The sequence below is a fragment of the Ambystoma mexicanum genome, chromosome 8 (assembly GCF_040938575.1).
Source record: "Ambystoma mexicanum isolate Mex_15411 chromosome 8, UKY_AmexF1_1, whole genome shotgun sequence".
In the NCBI taxonomy this organism is placed as follows: domain Eukaryota; kingdom Metazoa; phylum Chordata; class Amphibia; order Caudata; family Ambystomatidae; genus Ambystoma; species Ambystoma mexicanum.
The window spans coordinates 455,634,867-455,658,419 of NC_090929.1; the positions used below are offsets into that span (position 1 = coordinate 455,634,867).

Here is a 23,553-nt window from a genome sequence, read left to right on the forward strand (position 1 = left end):
CTGATATCCTGTGCCACCACTCTTGCCTTGGCAATGCCACAACGAGCCGGCCCTGTCCAGAGAAGGACATGAGTCCATAGACAGATACCCTCTGCCCTCAGCGAATAACCTCCCCAAAGCCATAGTAGACAGCTCGGCCTCCAGAGAAACCTGCGCCCATGGAATTCCATGGATCACCATCTCCCAGAGTTGAACCTGAGCCCCTGGGGACCAGCCCTCTCTGCCCCCATATTAGTGGCAGGTACAGAAGCAGGATGACGCATAAGGATTTTGTGTTGCGACAGTAGAGAAGCACGATGCCAACATATGTTTTTTGTTGTGGTGCGTGGAGAGGCAGGATGCCAGATATTGGTATTTTGCTGGCTCGTGTTTTGATTTTGCAGTAAATTCTGACCCCATGACTCTGCTCTACGCGTGTATACTCACGCTCCCCCCACTATTTACAAAAAAATTACCTTTAATTTTCTTGGGCATTTTCTGGTCCGCAGGCTCTTGAAAGCGGCGCTGTCCTTGTTTATAGTGAGATGTATGCTGGGTTGTGGGCAAAGATGGAGCCCACTCAGAATGCAGTCCACGTTTCTGGGACACCCGATAACCAAATAAAATACAAATATCGAACCTCTTGCAATGTCTTGATTCCCTTTGAGGCCCAGGGAGGTCTAATGACAGGGCGCCAGGGAAGACGCCAGGGAGCTGTGCTTTATTCTTTGTGCTGTTGTAGTGTGATATAAGGGTGGGGGTGCCTATTGATGGGCTATATTCCAAACAGCAATACAGTGACATATAGGCCTGAGTACTCGGCTTCATTTCATGGAGTGATACTGTTCGATACGAAGATAGGAGGCTGAAGGATCTGCTTTATTCCGTGGCGTGATGGAGCAGGATGGACGGTATTCTCTGCATTGATACTTCAGGAAGAGCACCCGGTTCCTTGGACTTCACTGGCCAGCAAGCTCCCTGAGCCCAAGTTACAAGCCCGAGTGAAGAAAGGGCCTTAACACGGTTCTGGTGCCAGGCGATGAACGCGCGGAAGATGGTGGTATTGGAATTAGCACCCTAGTCCTCAGTGTGCTGGGAGACCAGAGATGGGTAACTCTATTGTCTAAAGGTCTTCTGGCTGGAGGTCAAGTCCTAGAGGCAAAGACAAGCCTCACCTGTGTACCTCACTCTGGGGTAGCTCGAAGCTGGCAACCTAGCCTAATGTTTCCCCTAGATCTGATGTGGGATAACAATGGCGGTCTGCTGGAGCCAATAGCCGACACCCTGGTCCTGCCTCTCACCCACCCACTCTTCTTTCCTTTGATCTTGCTATCCCGCCCTCCTGCTTTCTCTACGCCCACACACACATATGCAAACATCACAGCAATGAATCCAAACATCGATGTTTGCGAACATCAAAAAGGAAACACCACCTTATTTTGCCCTTTTCAAGACATATTCCACCCCATCCTCACCACCCCTTACTTTCCCACAAGTTGTTTCATATTTGGAAAGTCACCATTTTGTTTTACTGGGTGGCATGAGTTTGGACGCTCGGCACCAGACTCCACAAGTGCCCACTCGGCTTTCATGTAATGTGCTGCTATCTGACATGGGCACCGTGCGGGCAAAGGGGCCAATGCGAGGGCTTACCGATGAAGTATTTAGGCCATTTATGCAGCATGATCAGATTCCCTGTGTCACTAAAGAACTGTTTTTCCAATGCTGGGCGTTCATTTAAAAGGGTGACCAGACGTCTCACTTTTCCCAGGACAGTCCGGGGAAATCCCCCTACGGCCCAGGGATTGGAAGGCTGGTTGGCTACAGTCCCAGTTTTTGCCGGGACCTGATTTCAAAATCCTGGAATCAGATCGGGGTGCGAATTTTCCTGCGCGTAAATGGGGGCGTGAATGCTTTTCACGCCCCCATTTCCACCCCCTTCCCCTCCCTGGCTCTCTGCTCCAATGAGAGGAGTACACCTGTGAGCACACCCCATCCCAACCCCTGCAACAGGCCAGCGACATAGAAGTAGGACTATGTTTTATTGTAGTCCTACTTCTATGACCTGTCCCGGTTTTTTAAAAAAATGGTCACCCTAATTTAACACGCGCATGCATTCTGAAAGCAGCAGTCCTGGCTAGCAAAAATTAATCAAGTTTAACCTGAGAGCCTTGTACCAATCATTTGTCAAAGGAAATCCCGGGACTGGAGTACCATCTCCTGGTGACCTGGGCTCATCTGCTGACCGCAGATATAAGGTGGTGGGGAGGATTTATCCCATGTGGTGATAAGATAGGATGGAATGTGTAGAGATGCCAGCAATCTGTTCTTTACCAATCAGTTAGGTGGTAGGGGATGGCCTCCTAGTGATGATGTCAGAATATGATTTGTATGTGACATCAGCTGTCCCTGTTTTGGCTCCTCTCCCTGGGTCAGTTTGAGCCTCCTTGATGCAGCGCTGTGTGTGTTGCTTATGATGCAATGATCTTATGTTTCTGTGTGATAAAGCTGCCTCAGATCGGGGTCCTAACCTAGTGGCATCTTTCTTTCTTTTCCTGGCCTAGAACCGAGGTAGACTGGCAGAGAAGCGGACGATACCCCTGCCGCCCACCCGGATCCCCAAGAAGGAGCCCAGTCCTTTCTTCTCACACAGCGAGGACAGTGAGGAGGGCGACAAGGCCAATGGGCAGCACCCCGAGGTGCGGCTGGAGGAGGACCTGCACATCAGTGTAATGAAAAGCAGGTGAGTGACTCGACTCCACAGAGGCACACGCAGCACTTACCATGGCATGATCAAATCTATGCCCATCGGGCAATGCAGCCTTGGCAGGGCACCAACAGAGCCCTGGTACCATGCATAGGGGGCGCGGGTGGGCAAAGTTAGGCGGTGCAATGTGTCCCTCTTTCTAGAGCAGGGAAACCATAATGCACCCCTCTAACACAGAAGCACCACCAGCTGTATGAGGAAATGCCCACACTAGAGCCCTCCATACTGAAAGACCTCGGATGCATATGGAATACTGTATGGGAATGTATACCGTGTGGCCCTTCGTCCTTGCATGGCTCATATGCGTATACATTGATGTACCGGAGGGTGAACACGGCAAGGCAGGTATACAACTGAAGGCCTGGCACATATGGAATACTGTATGGGAATGTATGCACCCTGTGGTCTTTCTTCCTTGCATGGCTCATGTGCGTGTACATTGATGTACAGGAGGGTGAACACAGCAAGGCTGGTACTTTATTTATTTATTTATTTATTTATTTATTTATTGGTCATTTTTAAGGCCCTTATACAATTAGAAAAAACGGTTCTATTGAAGGCCTGGCACATATGGACTAATGTATAGAAAACAGTGTACAGTGAGGTAGATCTGAGTCGGGCGGCCATGCTGCATACAGAGTACAGTACAGGAAAGTGTGCTCAGTGTGCGCATGCGACTTACCACGTACAGTAAGTCACAAGCGAACATTGGAGATGTTCTATAAGCGATTTCACCTATAGCTATATGAGGGTTCTGCCAATTAAGGCACGTTTTTACGCATAGTGAAGGGTGTTGAGCAAGCCCAGTTTACCACCGAGAAAATGCTGTGGGTATTGGGAATGCCTCATCTCTGCAAAAGTTTTAAACGATGCTTTTAATTCTGCACAATTTAAATCCAGGTTGCTCTCATTAGAAGCCAAATAACATTCTAAATATTTAATTGATATTACGGGTGTCCAAAATATCCAGTGCTTTATACTGTAAATCTCTAATTACGGTAATATCCCAGCCGATCTTGCAGGAGCTAATACTTCGTGGGTAATCGCCAGGAAGTGTCCTGCAAAGCTTTATTTCACATGCTCTGCCCAAGCCGCCTCCAGCCCTGAGGCAGGAGCGTTCGGTTCACAGCCAGAAAAGCTGCTCTTCCGAAAGCACCAGCCCTCCGCTGGCTCCAGCCCTGAGGCATCAGCCCTCCGCTGGCTCCAGCCCTGAGGCATCAGCCCTCTGCTGGCTCCAGCCCTGAGGCATCAGCCCTCTGCTGGCTCCAGCCCTGAGGCATCAGCCCTCTGCTGGTTTCAGCCCTGAGACATCAGCCCTCCGCTGGCTCCAGCTCTGAGGCATCAGCTCTCTGCTGTCTCCAGCCCTGAGGCATCAATGCTCTGCCACTCCCAGCCCTGAGGCATCAAACCTCTGCTTGCTCCAGCCCTGAGGCATCAGGTCTCTGCTGCCTCCAGCCCTGAGACATCAGTGTTCTGCCACTCCCAGCCCTGAGACATCAACCCTCCGCTGGCTCCAGCTCTGAGGCATCAGCTCTCTGCTGTCTCCAGCCCTGAGGCATCAATGCTCTGCCACTCCCAGCCCTGAGGCATCAACCCTCTGCTGGCTCCAGCCCTGAGGCATCAGCCCTCTGCTGGCTCCAGCCCTGAGACATCAGCCCTCCGCTGGCTCCAGCTCTGAGGCATCAGCTCTCTGCTGTCTCCAGCCCTGAGGCATCAATGCTCTGCCACTCCCAGCCCTGAGGCATCAAACCTCTGCTGGCTCCAGCCCTGAGGCATCAGGTCTCTGCTGCCTCCAGCCCTGAGACATCAGTGTTCTGCCACACCCAGCCCTGAGACATCAACCCTCTGCTGGCTCCAGCCCTGAGGCATCAGCTATCTGCTGCCTCCAGTCTGAGGCATCAGTGCTCTACCACTCCCAGCCCTGAGGCATCAGTGCTCTGCCACTCCCAGCCCTGAGGCATCAACCCTTCGCTGGCTCCAGCCCTGAGGCATCAGCTCTCCCCTGGCTCCAGCCCTGAGGCATCAGTGTTCTGCCACTCCCAGCCCTGAGACATCAACCCTCCGCTGGCTCCAGCCCTGATGCATCAGGCCTCCGCTGGCTCCAGCCCTGAGGCATCAGCCCTCCGCTGGCTCCAGCCCTGAGGCATCAGCCCTCCGCTGGCTCCAGCCCTGAGGCATCAGCCCTCTGCTGGCTCCAGCCCTGAGGCATCAGCCCTCTGCTGGCTCCAGCCCTGAGGCATCAGCCCTCTGCTGGCTCCAGCCCTGAGGCATCAGGCCTTAGCTGGCTCCAGCCCTGAGGCATCAGGCCTTAGCTGGCGTCAGCCCTGACACATCAGCCCTCCGCTGCTTCCAGCCCTGAGGCATCAACCCTCCACTGGCTCCATCCCTGAGGCATCAGTAGTCTGTCACTCCCAGCCTTGAGGCATCGTCCCTCCACTGCCTCCAGCCCTGAGGCATCGGCCCTCCACTGCCTCCAGCCCTGAGGCATCATCGCTCTGCCGCTCCAAGCTCTGAGGCATTAGCCCTCCACGGATTCCAGTCCTGAGGCATCAGCCCTCTGCTGGCTCCAACCCTGGGGCAACAGCCCTCCGCTGGCTCCAGCCCTGGGCATCAGCCCTGTGCTGGCTCCAGCCCTGGGCATCAGCCCTCCACTGGCTCCAGCCCTGGGCATCAGCCCTCCGCTGGCTTCAGCCCTGAGGCATCAGCCCTCTGCTGGCTCCAGCCCTGAGGCATCAGTGCTCTGCCACACCCAGCCCTGAGACATCAACCCTCTGCTGGCTCCAGCCCTGAGGCATCAGCTATCTGCTGCCTCCAGCCCTGAGGCATCAGTGCTCTGCCACTCCCAGCCCTGAGGCATCAACCCTTCGCTGGCTCCAGCCCTGAGGCATCAGCTCTCCCCTGGCTCCAGCCCTGAGGCATCAGTGTTCTGCCACTCCCAGCCCTGAGACATCAACCCTCCGCTGGCTCCAGCCCTGATGCATCAGGCCTCCGCTGGCTCCAGCCCTGAGGCATCAGCCCTCCGCTGGCTCCAGCCCTGAGGCATCAGCCCTCTGCTGGCTCCAGCCCTGAGGCATCAGCCCTCTGCTGGCTCCAGCCCTGAGGCATCAGCCCTCTGCTGGCTCCAGCCCTGAGGCATCAGCCCTCTGCTGGCTCCAGCCCTGAGGCATCAGGCCTTAGCTGGCTCCAGCCCTGAGGCATCAGGCCTTAGCTGGCGTCAGCCCTGACACATCAGCCCTCCGCTGCTTCCAGCCCTGAGGCATCAACCCTCCACTGGCTCCATCCCTGAGGCATCAGTAGTCTGTCACTCCCAGCCTTGAGGCATCGTCCCTCCACTGCCTCCAGCCCTGAGGCATCGGCCCTCCACTGCCTCCAGCCCTGAGGCATCGGCCCTCCACTGCCTCCAGCCCTGAGGCATCGGCCCTCCACTGCCTCCAGCCCTGAGGCATCATCGCTCTGCCGCTCCAAGCCCTGAGGCATTAGCCCTCCACGGATTCCAGTCCTGAGGCATCAGCCCTCTGCTGGCTCCAACCCTGGGGCAACAGCCCTCCGCTGGCTCCAGCCCTGGGCATCAGCCCTGTGCTGGCTCCAGCCCTGGGCATCAGCCCTCCACTGGCTCCAGCCCTGGGCATCAGCCCTCCGCTGGCTTCAGCCCTGAGGCATCAGCCCTCTGCTGGCTCCAGCCCTGAGGCATCAGTGCTCTGCCACACCCAGCTCTGAGGCATCAACCCTCCGCTGGCTCCAGCCCTGAGGCATCAGCTCTCCGCTGGCTCCAGCCCTGAGGCATCAGTGCTCTGCCACTCCCAGCCCTGAGGCATCAGCTCTCTTCTGCCTCCACCCCTGAGGCATCAGTACTTTGCAACTCCTAGCCCTGTGGCATCAGCCCTCCGCTGGCTCCATCCCTGAGGCATCAGCCCTCCGCTGGCTCCAGCCCTGAGGCATCATCCCTCCGCTGGCTCCAGCCCTGAGGCATCATCCCTCCGCTGGCTCCATCCCTGAGGCATCAGCCCCCCGCTGGCTCCAGCCCTGAGGCATCAGCCCCCCGCTGGCTCCAGCCCTGAGGCATCAGCCCCCCGCTGGCTCCAGCCCTGAGGCATCAGCCCCCCGCTGGCTCCAGCCCTGGGGCATCAGCCCTCTGCCACTCCCAGCCCTGAGGCATCAGTGCTCTGCCACTCCTACCCCTGAGGCATCAGCCGTCCACTGCCTCCAGCCCTGAGGCATCAGTGCTCTGCCACTCCCAGCCCTGAGGCATCAGTGCTCTGCCACTCCCAGCCCTGAGGCATCAGCCCTCCGCGGGCTCCAGCCCTGAGGCATCAGGCCTTGGCTGGCTCCAGCCCTGAGGCATCAGGCCTTAGCTGCTTCCAGCCCTGAGGCATCAACCCTCTGCTGGCTCCAGCCCTGAGGCATCAGGCCTTAGCTGGCTCCAGCCCTGAGGCATCAGGCCTTAGCTGGCTCCAGCCCTGAGGCATCAGGCCTTAGCTGGCTTCAGCCCTGACACATCAGCCCTCCGCTGCTTCCAGCCTTGAGGCATCAACCCTCCACCGGCTCCATCCCTGAGGCATCAGTGGTCTGCCACTCCCAGCCTTGAGGCATCGGCCCCCCACTGCCTCCAGCCCTGAGGCATCATCGCTCTGCCGCTCCTAGCCCTGAGGCATCAGCCCTCCACGGATTCCAGTGCTGAGGCATCAGCCCTCTGCTGGCTCCAACCCTGGGGCAGCAGCCCTCTGCTGACTCCAGCCTGGGCATCAGCCCTGCGCTGGCTCCAGCCCTGGGCATCAGCCCTCCGCTGGCTCCAGCCCTGGGCATCAGCCCTCCGCTGGCTCCAGCCCTGGGCATCAGCCCTCTGCTGGCTTCAGCCCTGAGGCATCAGCCCTCTGCTGGCTCCAGCCCTGAGGCATCAGTGCTCTGCCACACCCAGCCCTGAGGCATCAACCCTCCGCTGGCTCCAGCCCTGAGGCATCAGCTCTCCGCTGGCTCCAGCCCTGAGGCATCAGTGCTCTGCCACTCCCAGCCCTGAGGCATCAGCTTTATGCTGCCTCCAGCCCTGAGGCATCAGTACTTTGCAACTCCCAGCCCTGTGGCATCAGCCCTCCGCTGGCTCCATCCTTGAGGCATCAGCCCTCCGCTGGCTCCAGCCCTGAGGCATCAGCCCTCCGCTGGCTCCAGCCCTGAGGCATCAGCCCTCCGCTGGCTCCAGCCCTGAGGCATCAGCCCTCCGCTGGCTCCAGCCCTGAGGCATCAGCCCTCCGCTGGCTCCATCCCTGAGGCATCAGCCCTCCGCTGGCTCCATCCCTGAGGCATCAACCCTCCGCTGGCTCCATCCCTGAGGCATCAGCCCTCCGCTGGCTCCATCCCTGAGGCATTAGCCCTCCGCTGGCTCCATCCCTCAGGCATCAGCCCTCCGCTGGCTCCAGCCCTGGGGCATCAGCCCTCCGCTGGCTCCAGCCCTGGGGCATCAGCCCTCCGCTGGCTCCAGCCCTGGGGCATCAGCCCTCCGCTGGCTCCAGCCCTGGGGCATCAGCCCTCCGCTGGCTCCAGCCCTGGGGCATCAGCCCTCCGCTGGCTCCAGCCCTGAGGCATCAGTGCTCTGCCACTCCCAGCCCTGAGGCATCAGTGCTCTGCCACTCCCAGCCCTGAGGCATCAGTGCTCTGCGGGCTCCAGCCCTGAGGCATCAGCCCTCTGCGGGCTCCAGCCCTGAGGCATCAGCCCTCTGCGGGCTCCAGCCCTGAGGCATCAGCCCTCTGCGGGCTCCAGCCCTGAGGCATCAGCCCTCTGCGGGCTCCAGCCCTGAGTCATCAGCCCTCTGCTGGCTCCAGCCCTGGGCATCAACCCTCTGCTGGCTCCAGCCCTGGGCATCAGCCTTTTGCTGGCTCCAGCCCTCTGCTGGCTCCAGCCCTGGGCATCAGCCCTCTGCTGGCTCCAGCCCTGGGCATCAGCCCTCTGCTGCCTCCAACCTGAGGCCAGCCCTGAGGCATCAGCCCTCTGCTGGCTCCAGCCCTGAGGCATCAGCCCTCTGCTGGCTCCAGCCCTCTGCTGGCTCCAGCCCTGGGCATCAGCCCTCTGCTGGCTCCAGCCCTGGGCATCAGCCCTCTGCTGGCTCCAGCCCTGGGTATCAGCCCTCTGCTGGCTCCAGCCCTGGGCATCAGCCCTCTGCTGCCTCCAACCTGAGGCCAGCCCTGAGGCATCAGCCCTCTGCTGGCTCCAGCCCTGAGGCATCAGCCCTCTGCTGGCTCCAGCCCTGAGGCATCAGCCCTACGCTGGCTCCAGCCCTCAGCCCTCCACTGGCTCCAGCCCTGAGGCATCAGCCTTCTTTGACTTCGAGTTGAGAGGCATCAGTCGCCTGCAACTTCCAGACCTGAGACATCTGCCCTCTGCCCCTTCTCGGTCTGCTGCAAAATTAGCCTTCTACAACCTATAGCCCTCTTTTGGACCGGAGGCGTTAAACCACTGATCTAACCTGTTGTATCTGCCTTCCACAGTCCCACAGTGCCACCATCCCTAAGGCACCCACTGTCTGAGCAATGCCACACTCCCTAAGCAGACAGCATTCTGAGATACCAATGGCCCTGACTAGGCATCAGCCATCTGCACAGCCAGGAGCCACTATCCCTAGGCTGGCAACCCTCTGTGCTCGGAGTTGCCACCGGCCTTACGGCATCGGCTCCCCAGGCACGAGCAGCTCTGGGGCATCATCTCTCTGTACACGGTGCTAATGGCTTACAGGCCTGCAGTATCAGCATTTTACTCGGGGCCAGAACCACTCCAGCCCTTTGGCTGTGGCTGTGCATTCATAGTCCTAACTATCTCCAGCCCTGCATTATATTCAGAGCCTCCTTCAGCCTTGGAGCCTCAGGTCTCTGAGCATGAATGGAACCTCCACCAGCTCCTTCTGCAGAGTGGGAATTGCTTCCAGGCCTGAGGCCGCAGCCCTACTCTCAATCAGAAGTGCCACCATTTCTGATGCATTGAGCCTTCTGCCCGCAGTCAAAACAACTCCCAACCTTGGGTGGGTGGGAGGAAGGTCGTAGCATTTCTGAATTATTTCAAATCCTGGAGTTGGTGCCGCCAATGCACAGAGGGAACTGGGGCGGCAGGACTTTAGGCATAGCCAGAGCATCTTCCAGCCTGGGGCCCTAGACCTTCACGCACAGTCAAAACCACTGTCAGACCTGAACCATCAGCTCCTTAGCTCTGTGCACAATGACAAATACCTATTCACTGAAGCATCTGTCCTTTGCACAGTCAGAATCCGCAGAATGACTAAGCACTGGGGAAACATGTGTGACTATTGTACAAGGGTCTGTTATTGTCTCCAGTCCTTGAGGGCTTGCTTGGAATAAATCCGGCACCATTCTTGTGGCTGTGTCATGAGTAGGGCATTCCATTCTGAAGGTCGTCTGCAGCATTTCTTAAGGCCTTCTATGGAGTAGTGTGTTAAGTTCCAGAGACAACGTGTGGTGGTTGGGGGTGTGGCTAATGTATCAGGTTATGGAGGCCCCTAGTGTCCAGAGCTAGAGGCTTCTTCTGGGGTATTGTTTTCAGTTTTGGAGGTTTTCTATAAGACATCTTTTGAGTTCTGAAGTCATCCCTGAGGTATTGTGCCACGCCATGGAGACTGCATCTAGAGCAGGGGGTTACAACCTTTAGCTCTCCTGATGCTTTGAAATACAGCTCAAAAATATCATTTACGGACTGCCATGGGTAGCAGCTGCTACCCCTACACCTTTCCTTGCGACCCCTGGGCCACTGGACAAATAGGCACTGCCAAGAGCAGATGTCTGTGTTGCACCTGAAAAAGGCGGTTGTAAATGCAGCTAAATGTGCCACAGCTTTTTTCACCTGGAATCTAGATCTCCTTAGCTGGAGAAATAACAGGGATGCAGGAAAAACCATGAAGCTGCCATCACTAACAGCTTGGCAGTCAATTAGTGAAGAATGCCTGAGTGGTAGGGTTCAGAGGCAGCGCTGTGTGTAGCAGCACATACCCAGTACTGTAGCAACAGGAAGGGTACGGGGGCTAGGTCTAGCTGGGGATGGGTAAGAGCATCCTGCAGTACTCAGTGACCGCACAGCATGAAAGCAAATCTCATCATTGTTTCTTGTCTGCTTTGCACATCCAATGAGCCACTGGGCCTGTGATGAGAGGGGTGTGCCCCCAGTGGCTTCTGCCACCAATCCTGCCTGGGCACTGTGTGACCTGACCCAGATCTTCCACACCTGCATCACAGGCACACTGTAGATAGACGCAAGGTGAGATAATTAATTTACATGAAGTTGCCTTCCACCTTTGAAATAAACCATCTGTTGGTTCCTCAAGCAAAAGAAATATATATTGGAGAACAAGAGGATGCAGTGCAACATGGGTTCAGTTCCTGTTCCAGTGCTTAGAAGCTGGAGGAGGCTTGCATAATGCAACACATAAAATGATTAAATGGGCTTTTCTATGGGTGATGTCATGGAGTTTCTGCTGTTAACATTTTTAAATAAAATAGAAACCTGCAATTACTGTGACCTGCAGCACATTCTTCCCCTTTATCTTCCATCTAACAAAAAAACGGTGGGTTGGTTTAGCAAAACAGAAAGGTGATGGCTGAAAGGTTTCAAATCATTCAGGACCACTGGCACAGCTCAGGGCAACCCTCCGGACCATATTTTTTCAGCCTGCAAAGCCACCAGAGAAGGGGAAAGACCATATGCAAACCAGGCTTGGTCCCACCACAAAAGTAGCAGTCCAGCCCAAACTGCTAGGTCACATCCCTTCTCCACAAGACCACAAGCATCCCCAAACATGTTTCAGCCTCATTGGGCATCATTGATGAGGAGAAGCCTAGGTCTGTGGCCCAGCAGGCTGTTCTAGGGGTGATGCCATGGAGCTGCTGCTGCTGCTTACATTTTAAAATGTTAAAAACCTGCAATTACTGTGACCTGTAACACATCCTTCCCCTCTATTTCCCATCTAACGAAAACAACTGTGGGTTACTTATCAAATAAGCAAAACTGAAAGGTGATGGCTGGAAGGTTTCAAATCATTCATAACCACGGGCACCACTCTGGGCAACCCTCCAGAACATTGTTTGTGTTGCTCAGTTCCTGTTCCAGTCTGTGGCCAGACACTCTGCAGGCACTGGATGTCAGCGCTTTGGGGTTTAGGCCTCTTTGAGATGCTCTGTCTGTTTACAGTTTAGCCCGAGTGATGTACAATAGTCCAGGTTGTTGTGTTGGACGTCTGCTAGCATTCACAGTAATTTGGTAATATGGGCTTATACACACTGATATTAAAGCTACATATGGTGATCCATTCTTGTATGAAATGTATATCATATTACAGTGTTATCATAACCATATATCTTTTAGTGTGTTGAGGAAGAATGCTATGTGATGCCACTTCCTGTTTTGTCAAGGGGTGAAAGGTTGTGTGCCATCACTTCCCATGAGGTCACTTGGGGGCAGAGGTCAAAAGACATCACTTTGTGTGATGTCATTAGAGGTCAAGGGCGGTTTGATGTCACTTCCGCTACCCCTGGCCTTTTGGTGAAATGACATCCCTGCTACAGCTCCCAACAGTCTTATCCAGCATTGTCAATAGGAGTCATAGTCCAAAGCACCTGAAAAGCTGCAGGTTGCAGGCCCCTGGTCCAGAGTATAAGGTCCAGTCCTAGAGGCTTCTTCTGGAGATGTCTTAATCTAGAGGTTACATCTGTAGTATTGCTCCCAGCAACGTGTGGGGATATCTCCAGCTCTCAAGTCCTCATCTGAAGCATTCTGTCCAGTTTTGAAAAACACAGCGGGAATATTGCATTGGATTTTCATAGCCATGCCTGCTTAATTTTGTCTAGTTCAGGAGGAAAGATCCAGAGTATTAGATCTGTTTCTTGAGGGTTTGCCTGCAGTATTGCATTCCAATTTGGAAGCTACATCTTGGTTACGGTAGACCAGTTTCTTGATAGCATTGTGCCCAGTTCTGAACACAAAACTTTGCATAATATACCCGCAGCACAAGGTATTTTTTAGAAGAACCAGGAGCACAGCGGACAAAATGTACCTACACAATGGGAATAAATCAATACCACACAGGCATAGGCTGGTATTATGTTGCAACACCCAGTGGCCAACACCATGGCATGTGCTGGCAGCGCCATAGGATACGATAGTTGCAATTCTGATGGGCCGTATATTTTCTCGGCCAGGAATTCTCATGCAGCATTCATTGGCACATAACAATGATGCCCAGTTTATCGTCTGTTGCTATAGTTATAAATTCATGTTATTTCTAATGGCACCTAACCTATGTTGATCACTTTCCCTGGTGTCCATTTCATACGGTGCCTTGTTTATTTCCTGCAGCAGTCTGTGGTTCTGCTGAGCACAGGATGTCCTGATGGGCTCATAGGTGCATTTCTGACTGCAGAGGAATCCTCTGGGTAGTGGGTGGCTAGTTTGCCAGGCTAACCTTCATGGGCGCAATATGGGGCCGGTGTTTAAAAAATGTGTCAGGGGTGCATTTCAACCCCAGTTCTCTCTTGGCTGGGAAACCCAAATTGAGACATTTATCGACGTTCCTGCATGATAGACCCGGGAAGATGACCTCCTGGACACTGATGGGCCGGGGGGTGGGAGGGAGCAGGAGGGCGAACAGCTACAGTAGAACAATCCTTGTACGGCAGGAAGGAGGTGGCAGTCAGGATAGAGGAGGACGTTGGGGGCAGTTGGGATAATGCTGACTCAGCAGAGACAGAAGGCGATGGAAGTACATGTAGAGCAGCCGTTATGTTATATTTGTATAGCACCTCCTGCCCTATGTAATGGCGTTGAAGCGCTGCAGGATTCATGGACCTTCAACAGACCAGAGTCTGAAAAAGAAGCGAGAATTGAGGCAGAAGAAATCGCAGTGTAGGTGCTCTAGCAGAGAAGTCTAGTGTGGAGACGCTGTAAACCCGAGAGAGGATGGAGAAGAGGCAAAGGGACTCATCATGAGTTGGGCGGTATCCCCACTGGGATACCGCCCAACTTTATTTGCGTTACCTCCCACCCGTCTGGTGGTATTACCGCCAGATCACGGGTTGGGCAGTAAATGTTATTCCCCATTCCCCATTGGGTTCAGCGCAATTACCTCTAGTGGTATTACCGCCCGGTAATTGTGCCAAAAATCTGCATTTTTCTGACGTGTTTTCCCCTGGCTCTGAGCTGGGGGTAAACACGCCATACTCATAATTGGTTGGACCCTTAAATGTGGCGGCAACCCCGTTACCACCTAATTTAAGGGCTTCTGCCCAACTCGTGGTGAGGCCCAAAGAGTGTAATAAAGATGTTAGAAACCATGTGACAGCTGGACCATAATTCTTTTCGTGGGAATCGGCGTATGCTGTGGGGCACAGCGCTTTAAGCTGAATGTTACCGGAATAAACAGTGTACGAAGCCAGTGTCTGCAGGTGAGGGTTCTGCTACACTTTACATGCAGTGAGTATAGACTATGTGAAAAGTGGACCACATTTATTAGGCTGTATGCTAAAGGGTGGGGTGAAACATGCAGCGTACATGCCGAATGAATGATCTGCCGTCACATGCAACAGAAATTGAGCAGATCTCTTACCTTGACTCGGCGGCTCTGCAGCAGCAGATCTTACCTGGCGGCCATTTTAGGTAACATCCCCACAAGTGAAATAAGCTTATGAGGGGGACTCTGGCCCCTAACAAGAAGTCAGTGATGCAAAAAATAGATGGAAAAAAAGCCAAACGTTGGGGGGCCATACCAAGTGCCCATAGAATCCCCATATTTGGAATTCTGTTTTAACAGGGACTTAACAGCACTTTAAACGTACACAGAGTTATCGCTAGATTATGAGGCAGTGGTTAGAGTAGAGGCACCCTGGCAGAGCAAGAAGTTGATGGCATTTTGGGGCGAGTGGGCCCGGACGTCCCAGAGCGCTCGCGGGACTCAAGGAGCCTTCCTGGGTAGACTCCTGTGAGCCGGCAGCAGCCTGAGCCCGGGGCCGCGCCGATCACGATTCATCTCACGTACTTGCGCACCGGCTTCTCGCTCTTCATTACTGCAGATTTATTGATAATGTCCTACAAACAGCAGGCGCTGGAAGCCAGCCGCTCTCCGACCGCATCCTTGCACGCCAGCCCCGAGGGCCCGCAGCCCCCATCTGATTGCACTTCCGCCCGAGGCCTGCGCGGCGAGCTGTCCACAGCAGGGCCGCCTCGCGGTTCCGAGCAGGGCGGCGAGGTGGCAGGGTGGCTTGGGGGTGGGTGTCACTAACTTTTCAACAACCTTGGGGTTGGGCCTCGTGTAGCGGGATGGTATTTCCGAGTGGTGGATTTATTTAGTTTTGCATTTATTGAGATAGCAATTTGTTTCGAACAGGACACGTTCGTTGAACTCTAGAGTTGGGGGGGCGCGTGGGGGGTGGTGGGGGGCAGCTTAGCAGAGAAGTCATGTACAGTGATGAGTGGAGTAGTTGGTGGCGGCGGATCGTGACACGCAAGCTGGTGACACGACAGAGCGAAAAGTAACAGATGGGAGAAAAGCAGTGGCTTCACCAGTAATCAAATTTAGGAGGGGCACAGAGGGGGCCAAAGACAAAAGTAGGGGGAGGGTGTCACAAGCACTCGTGCAGAGAGGCTTTTGTGCACACCCACTACCCACACCCCACCTTACCTCCACCCATCATTAGTGCTTTCCTGTCTACATTCTCATGGGAGGGGCTGCAAGCTGCTCTGCACACTATGGAAGGGGCTGTGCAGAAGCCGGGCAGGAACACCTGAGAAGTGGCTCATGTTCATACCAATGCCAGAATGCATACCAAGATCACTGCTAGCTTTGAGACAAAAGGAGAGCATTTGCTGTGTGCTATGCAGACATTTGCATTAGTGAGTGTTGCAAATAACACCACGAACAGAGAACATGATCACTGTTCACCCAGGGCTCCTAGCAACGCCACTGGAGCAAAGGAATAGCTAAAGTGGGAGAAATCACATTGATGGTTAGGAATTCTCATCATGTTAAGCCGGTTGATTCTGGCAGCCATGGTGGTAGCAGTGATGAATTGGTGAAGTATAAGATCCCTGTCGAAAAGCACCCCAAGATGCCATGGGGCATGAAATTTGCCAGGCGGGGCAACACAATCTGGGGAGGAGAGGCCGGGCATCACGGGCTGGGAGACAGATGGCTGAGACAGTCAGAGATTTAACTGGCAGTTCAGGCATGAAAGAAGGGCAGGAGAAGAAGACTTAGGTGGTCGAAAGCCTGTAAAGAGGACCTTTAGAAGTTCTTGCTGCGTGAGGAGCAATGGAGGGTGAATAGAAGTTGGCCTAGGGCCGAGCCTTGGGGGACTCCCACTGTGGAAGGGGGGCAGGGTTTCTAAGTATTATTCTTCCAAGTGATTTTGAAGGAACAATCGGAGAGGTGGGATGTAAGTGAGAGAGGTATCCTGGATGCCACTACCCTGCCACCACTTTGCATTTTTTCTCAACAAATACATTTAAGAAATTACTTTAAAATACCTTAAGATCCTATCATTTTTAAAATTCCCTTTCTCTTTTTTCGTACTATCCAAGCATAGTAAGATGTGTTGTTGTGGAAGCTTCCCTGGGAGCCCTTCTTATGGGTCTAAGGACCCAAGAGCGGCACTTTCGAGAGAACGATCTGTGGGGTTTTCTGGAAATAACAATTTGTTGTTTCAAATCTGGTTCACGGACAATCATCCGTACCTTGCTCTTTGCCCTTTCCCTATGCCCTTTCCCCATTCCCACTCCCCCCATTTCCGAATACCTCTCTCTGCATCTACGCCTCTTACCATATTTCCTTCTTCTGCTTCCCCTTCAATACATTTGATTCTTAAAATCCACTTGCCACATTTGCTCTGCATTGGTCTCCCTCCCCGTCTATCTGCCAGAGCCACAGTGGCATGCAAAATATGCCCCGGCACACAAACCAAAGCAGCCCATATTAATGGGCACCAATTCATGACTTTCCGCACATGTTTGAGCAGTATCTGGAGATGCTTTTCTCTAGGGATATTTGTGAAAACAGCTATATTGCAAAGCAGATTGTAGAAGCGGCCTAAGGTGAAACTACCAGCTGTACAGTACACCAAGTCATGAAAGTGGCCCACATTGGCTAAAAAACAAAGACGCCATCATGAACAAGTCTTAAAGCCCCTTTGGGTACTGTCCCATTGCCCTGTGGGCAAGTGCGAGCGGCCCACACCTCCAACTCCGCTTCTCCCTCTCCCATTCCCACTTCGATCTCTGTTTATTTCCTCTTTCTCCATTTGCCTCTGCACTATCCCCTCTAATATTCCTTCCCCAGCTGTTCTTTCAATTTCTGCTCCCAGCACGCATTCAGTGTCCTCAATTCCTCTCCCCTTTCCAAAGCCCTTTTTTTTTAATTCTTAATGCCTTCTGTAATTTGTTCACTCCTTATTCTCCCACACCCACTTCCTTTAACCCTTTACACCCTCTTTCACTTCTTCATTTACTGATCCCACCACCTCTACCCAGTGCTTTAAGGGGCGTGGCCTAAGTGCTGGGTGCAGTCTTGCACGTTCTGTTTGTGGGCTAAAGGGGAGGGGCACTTGCCCCAAACATCACCAGACCCTGCACACATGTATTTTGGGTCATTCAACATGGTCTCATGTGGTCTCATTTGCATCCAAATTGCATAATGTAAATGCAACTTTCTGGCTGGATTTAAAAATAAATCACTCTAAATAAAAAACCCTCTGTATATAAACAATTGAACCTGTGAGGAAATCACCCTAATTCTGTCAATACATCACCTGTGTGAAGGGGGATGGGTGCAAATAGCAAAAGAATAACCACCGAGTTTTATATTAGACAAATACGTGTGTGATGGTGATTCAGGCATGCAACCCATCTCATCATGTAATGCCCACTGGGCTTGGACCTCTTTGTATTTGTCACAACACTCACCCTAACAGTGAAATGTCTGTAAACACAAGCCACATATGCTCATTTGTAGTGCCTCAGCTCTTGGGTGTGAAGTTTAGGTTATCTTGCTTGAGTAGAGAACGACGTCTTTTTAAATGTTCCTATTTGCACCGGGTAAAGTGATTACTCTCTAAATCGTGTTGGGTGCTTGTAAGTAGGGGACAGCTCAGGAGTAGGTTTTAGAGAGTGACGCAGTGTTTTCCTGGCTCGCTCCAGCCCACTTAAGCCTTACCTCCCCATCTCTTGCCTCTAGAGGGTGTTCTATGTTTTGTGTTCCAAACCCCTGCCATAGACTCTGATGTGCGGATACACAACAACACCCTTCCCAAGTGTTATTCCACTATTTCACTGGTTACTTCGGTCACATACATGTAGTGCTGGGGAAGGGAGGGAGTCTGTAGCCATTTCCCCCAAAGATCAGCCATAATTCCAAAGCCGAGTATTAGCCATGCTTTATATCACTTTCATTGTTTTATTGGTCCCCCTTAATAAGCCATTCTTTCCAATCCATCTAAGTCCCTTTTCTGACCTAAAATTACTATCTTTTCACGTCTCTGATGTTGTCAAGGTGGGTGTGTGGTGGTAGGGCGGAGTCCTGCCATGGGTTATGGCAAAAGACCTGGAAAGGATACATTTGTGCCTACTCTCTAGGGACAAGCCTTCTTAAACTTTAGTCTGTCTTAATTGGTTGCAAACAAGCACTGAATTATTCATCCCAGAAGTCTCAGAACTGAGTAACTCTGCAGAGAATCTCATAGAAAATGTCATTCGTACTGCAACTGTGAGGAATTCGACCATCTGCACGGCAGATGTGCACTCTCTTGGGGTTTTAAAATATTTTTTAAAGAAATTGAATGATGGGAGATCAACCTAGGTAAATGTGTGGGGCTAAACCGCACACATTTTCCTATGCTTACTGCACAAAAAAAACAGATCTGTGTACTCTGGGGGGACACAGCCTACGGTTGCAGTCCTCCCTGTCACACTTAGTTGGAACGTGACAACCAGGAGTATATGAAAGCATGAAGAGGAGGAGGGCAACACCTTCCTCCTGCCATGGCCATCCTTATTAAATATCAAAGGCTCCATGGATCCACCCTGTCCATTGTCAGTCTGCTGGTGGCAGCGCATATTGATGAGAGTTAATTGAAGCAGGCCTGTGAGAGGCTTGGTCGTAGAGCTGAAAAAGGGGACCGGAAACCCAACACCTTTTTGATATGCATCTCTGTCAACCTGAAGTCAGCTCCCACCCCTTAGTCTGAAGGACAGTCAATGTCATGTCTGGGACGACTGTTTACAGTAGGCAATCCCTGCAGAGGGATCCCCTTTCAGAGGGAAGAAGTATGTGATTTGATGGAAACAGAAAGTCTGTTCTCGCCACAAACTTCAAGGGATACCTGCGCTTTGATCAGGAACCACACAGAGCTCAATTAACCAGAGAGGCCCTTTGATCCACAACAGACAGGAAGATGGGTAAGACTTAATAGTACATGTTTTCACCCCTTTTTCCTTTCCTGTTGCAAAAGCACTCTGGTTATGACCTCATGCATAACAGAAGATTGTTGGTGGGTACCCAGGATTGTTAATTAAAGTAGTCTTAGCCTGCACCAATCATTGGGGCCCATGTGGCTTTAAAAGAGGACTGAGCCCCTCTCTTAGTAGATCATCCGAAGGCTTCAACAGAAGCAGGAAAGAAGAACTCTGCTTTGGACCATGGCTGAAAGTACAGTCTGCCTTACATCTTCAGACAGTGAAGGAAGGCCAGGATAGCTAAGAGGGAATCAGGATCCCTCCCCTAAACATCTGCCAGGGAACAGAGGGAGATCCTGAATTCAGCAGACCCTCCAGCAGCTCCAGAGCCTATATCCAGCAAGCACACACCATGCCCTACTAGGCTCTGCAACCAAGCTTCCTAGGTGGGAAGTGCCATAGAGTCTCTGAACCGAAAGACAAGGCAATTGCCTGCAACACTCTACTGAGTGTTGGGCCGTCCGCCTTAAAGGGCCACACACGCCCATCGAAGAAGCTAGGAGGAGTGCATCGACACGCATCAACAAGAGTCCGCCTTAAAGGACATTTTCGAGACAGTTGAGCCCTTCGAACTGCAACCAACTGCACCATTGACTGTTGTGACGCTGCAGTCGCTAACATTGTCCGAGACGCCTCGATCAGTGCTTCAGTCCTGCCGACCAGCACTGAGACGATTCCTGACCCGAGCCACCTTGTAGGCCACCCTGCAGCCGTCCATCCAGCCTCGCTCGCTGAACTGCGTGCTGCCTGATACGCACAGCACTCTCCCTTCTTGAACTCTGTCGCAGAACTTGCAAAGTGCCCTGAAACCGACTCTACTCTGTCGAGCACCAAGAACTTCTACCAAGGTACAGTGTGGTTCTGTCCCCCTGGTCCTTCTCCAAAGGCCTGTAGTGACATTTTGCGACCCATTGCTCCCTTTGTGCTAAAAACAAGTATCCTTGAACTATTGAGATTCATTACTTTACCAATAAACCTCCTGTCAGTACCCACAGTGCACCCCTTTTCCTTCTTGAAACTATCTGTCCTCTGCATTCCTTTACAGGGTGGGTTGTATTTTGTAGTGTGCTAGAACTGTCTGTTGAATAATAATAAAGTAGATATATGTATACAACCTTGACTGGACAGTCCCTTTTATCATTGGTTAATTGTATTTTTGCTGTGTTGCAATTAACCAGTGATCCACATCCTTGTAGAGATAAGTCTGCCATTCCGACCACGTTACCAAAATTGGACAAGGAGGTTTATAGTTTACTTGTGTTTCCAATCTGTTTGGATCCCTTCTGGTGTAAGTGTGGGGCTAATTGACGGTTCAGAAACCGATATTCATCCCTGGACCACTGGTGTCCTGGAACTTGATTTGTCACAGCAACTCTCCATGAAAAGGTAGAACTCCTAGAAAATGCATTCTGGGATGAATACATCACGGAGAACTCAGAACTAAGGTCAGGATTTTAATACATTGGTGAAATCTTAGCTTCTTTGCCAGAAGTGTACGGACATGTCCTGTGCTTCCAAAAGGCAGAGGTAGCTGTGGAAGGGCAAGACACCGGTCAGCTGGAACTTCACGTGGAATTGGTTCTTCCCCAGCCTCTCAGCCTTTCCAGCGACCCAAACATTTTGAGGAATTTGTATGTAATCATTTCAGTATCACCTTTTCATATAGAGCTTCATGCCTGATTCCTCCGGATCCTATCCACGCAGATCTCTGCAGCAAGCGCCCCACCCGCTGTGCTAATTTATAAGCCAAAGTCTCAATCTAATATTCCATATTCGCATTCTAGGCACAGGCCTGGGCTCACACTCTTCAGACCTAAATAATCTTGGGGCAAAGCGAGAGGTCATGCACATAATCCACCAATGGACACCCGCAGTATGCTGGCTGCGCCCCCCTAGCCCCCCCACACCAAAAATGTGGGCCACATTCAAGATTTTCAATTTCGCCTTATTATGACAAGCCCCTGGGGCACCATTTTATAGAATGTTCATTGGATATGGTGCATTTTGAGGCACAATGAGCAAGTGGCATTGGTTAAACCAGATGCACAATGTAGAGTCATTAAAGGGACCATGATTGGCCCATCAAATGTGTCCACATTGGTCCTTCTTGGGGCATTGGACCAGTCCACATATTTTGTATACCCCTCCTCCACCCGAAAAGGGCCTCTTTTTTTTCTCATTCGTGAGGTGACGCATTGGCGTGCCTCGTGAGGTGACGCATTGGCGTGCCTCGTGAGATGACGCATTGGCGTGCCACTCTGCGGAAGCCGAGGCCCTTCCCGCGCGCTGCTGATAGCTTGCAAATTATTAGTAATTTGATTTAAATTGAATGAGCGACCCGTAAAGCACGGCGCACATTAGCGCAGGATCCAGCTGGCGCGCCCCAGCCAGCCAATCCGAGGCTCCGAAGCATGGGGCCTCTCCAAGTGCTTGTGTAATTGTGCATGGCATGCCTGTGTGTACGAGTGTAAATGTGTGTAATGGTGTGCATTGGCACTTATGCAGTCTAATGTGTGTGCACTTTACTTTTGTTGTGCGCTGTTTTTGTGCATGCATCAAGTGTTTACATGCGTTATTGTGCTTCGTGTCTGTCGTACTAATGAATTTTCAGTTTTGTACACTTGTAATTGTATACTCGCGCATGCAGCGTTACATATAGAGTGTGCGTTTGCCTTTTTTTGTGTGAGAGAGGGAGTGCTCTGGATAATAGTATGGAGGTGTTGGTGTATCATGCTAATTGCATCGGTGTCATTGGTTTACATGTGTGTGTGAGAGGCTGTAACTGTGTACGTGCTTCCGTGACCCGTAGTAAATCATTATATAACTTACCTCATAATTGCATAAACACAGGCTTGGACTGGCCTATAGGCAATGCCCGAACCAAAAACTTAAAATGCTAGTGTGGGCCAGTTTTTCGTTTAAAGTGGCCCACTTTTTTGGCCCATGAGGGCCAGTTTGATAAGTTACCTCACCATGTGGCTAGTAGTTTTGACGACCAGTGTTACTGAATCACTGTTTTTTAAAATGCACAATGTGTATTACATGTTATCAAACATCTCCCCCCTGGGTACTACTCAAACAGTTTGTCACAAAAAGAATGAATTACTAATTGTAACTGTGGGACACTTTTTCATTGGCACCCAAGACAATTGTATGCCCCAGTCGGACCCTGCATATACACACCGAGAGAATGGGCATTCGCTCGCTCCTGCCCTGTGTGCATTTTCGTTGACAATGATTTGCATAGAGGTGTGGTGAACACAAATTTCTTAGAATAATAATAAACGCTTTAAGCCATCATTTAGAATTATTTTTCATTGTTGGCTGTTTTCTTGCCTGGTGTCGCTGCATCACCTCCGCCTCTTATAGTGTTGTAAGTGCTTCTGCTTCCCTGCGCCTTTTCATGCTTTGGTAACGCCAGACATCGCAAATTGGGCCCAGTGCCGTTGGTACCTGCCCGACATACCTTGGTAAACAGGGGAACCAGCAGAAGGTTAAATCATGAGAGCAAATGGTGAGATGGCATCGGAGGGCTGGGAAGGAGGCAGCTGAACTGGTTTGGGATGTTGAGAGCAGTCAAATAGCGCCACAGCAGCGGTGGGAGGACTCACTGCACCTGCCACCCAAGATCACCAAGAAACTGCATCGGCTAATAAGAAGCTCGTCCATAACTTGCACTGGGAACCTGATGAGGCTCTTCTGCTCTAGAAATGAAGGGCCCAATTCATGGAATTATTAGCGCAGAAAATAGGGAACTTGTGTGCCAAACTGCGTGAGTAATCCCGTTAATCGATTCATGGAATCAAATGCACGGGATCTTCCTTGGACTTGCGTGGATTTCGAGGCAGCCCAGCATGCCACTATGAGCAGCCGACTGCCCTGCACAAGACACCACACTGATCATGGGCGTAGCTTGCGCTTCAGGCCCAGGAAGTGGGCAGAGCACAGAAAATGGGGAAGAACATGCATGACCACTATTGCACGAAACAATACATATTTAGGGATACGACTGTGCAACCTCCCGTCAGGGAAATGGCGACGCAAAGCCCTCACACTATCCGCCACCCGAAGGCAGGCGTACAGACACTTGCGCTAAGGATTCACCATGCAGACGTAAGATCGGGTGTCGAATTTAGGGGTTTGTGATATAACTTAGGGGTGCTTGTACGCAGTGTAGCAGGGTGCAGGAACGGTTTACGGGGTTCGCACACAGATTTTCAGAGTTTTACCCAAGTTACGATAAATTGTACGCATGTTGTCGGGGATCCAGTAACAGTTATGGAGGACCCCACGTAGGTTCCCCGAGATGTAGGCCTCCTTGTGA

General features: G+C 52.2%; 1 protein-coding gene across 4 annotated transcripts in view; it reads left to right on the top strand.

The window, feature by feature from the left end:
* The window catches only part of SAMD11 (sterile alpha motif domain containing 11), a 312,464-nt gene that overhangs the window by 97,259 nt on the left and 191,652 nt on the right, over window positions 1-23,553 (top strand). For all 4 annotated transcript variants that reach the window (XM_069610053.1, XM_069610055.1, XM_069610054.1 and 1 more), the window contains exon 3: window positions 2,544-2,722. In XM_069610053.1, coding sequence (XP_069466154.1) covers window positions 2,544-2,722 — 179 coding nt within the window. The remainder of the gene's footprint in view (window positions 1-2,543; window positions 2,723-23,553) is intronic.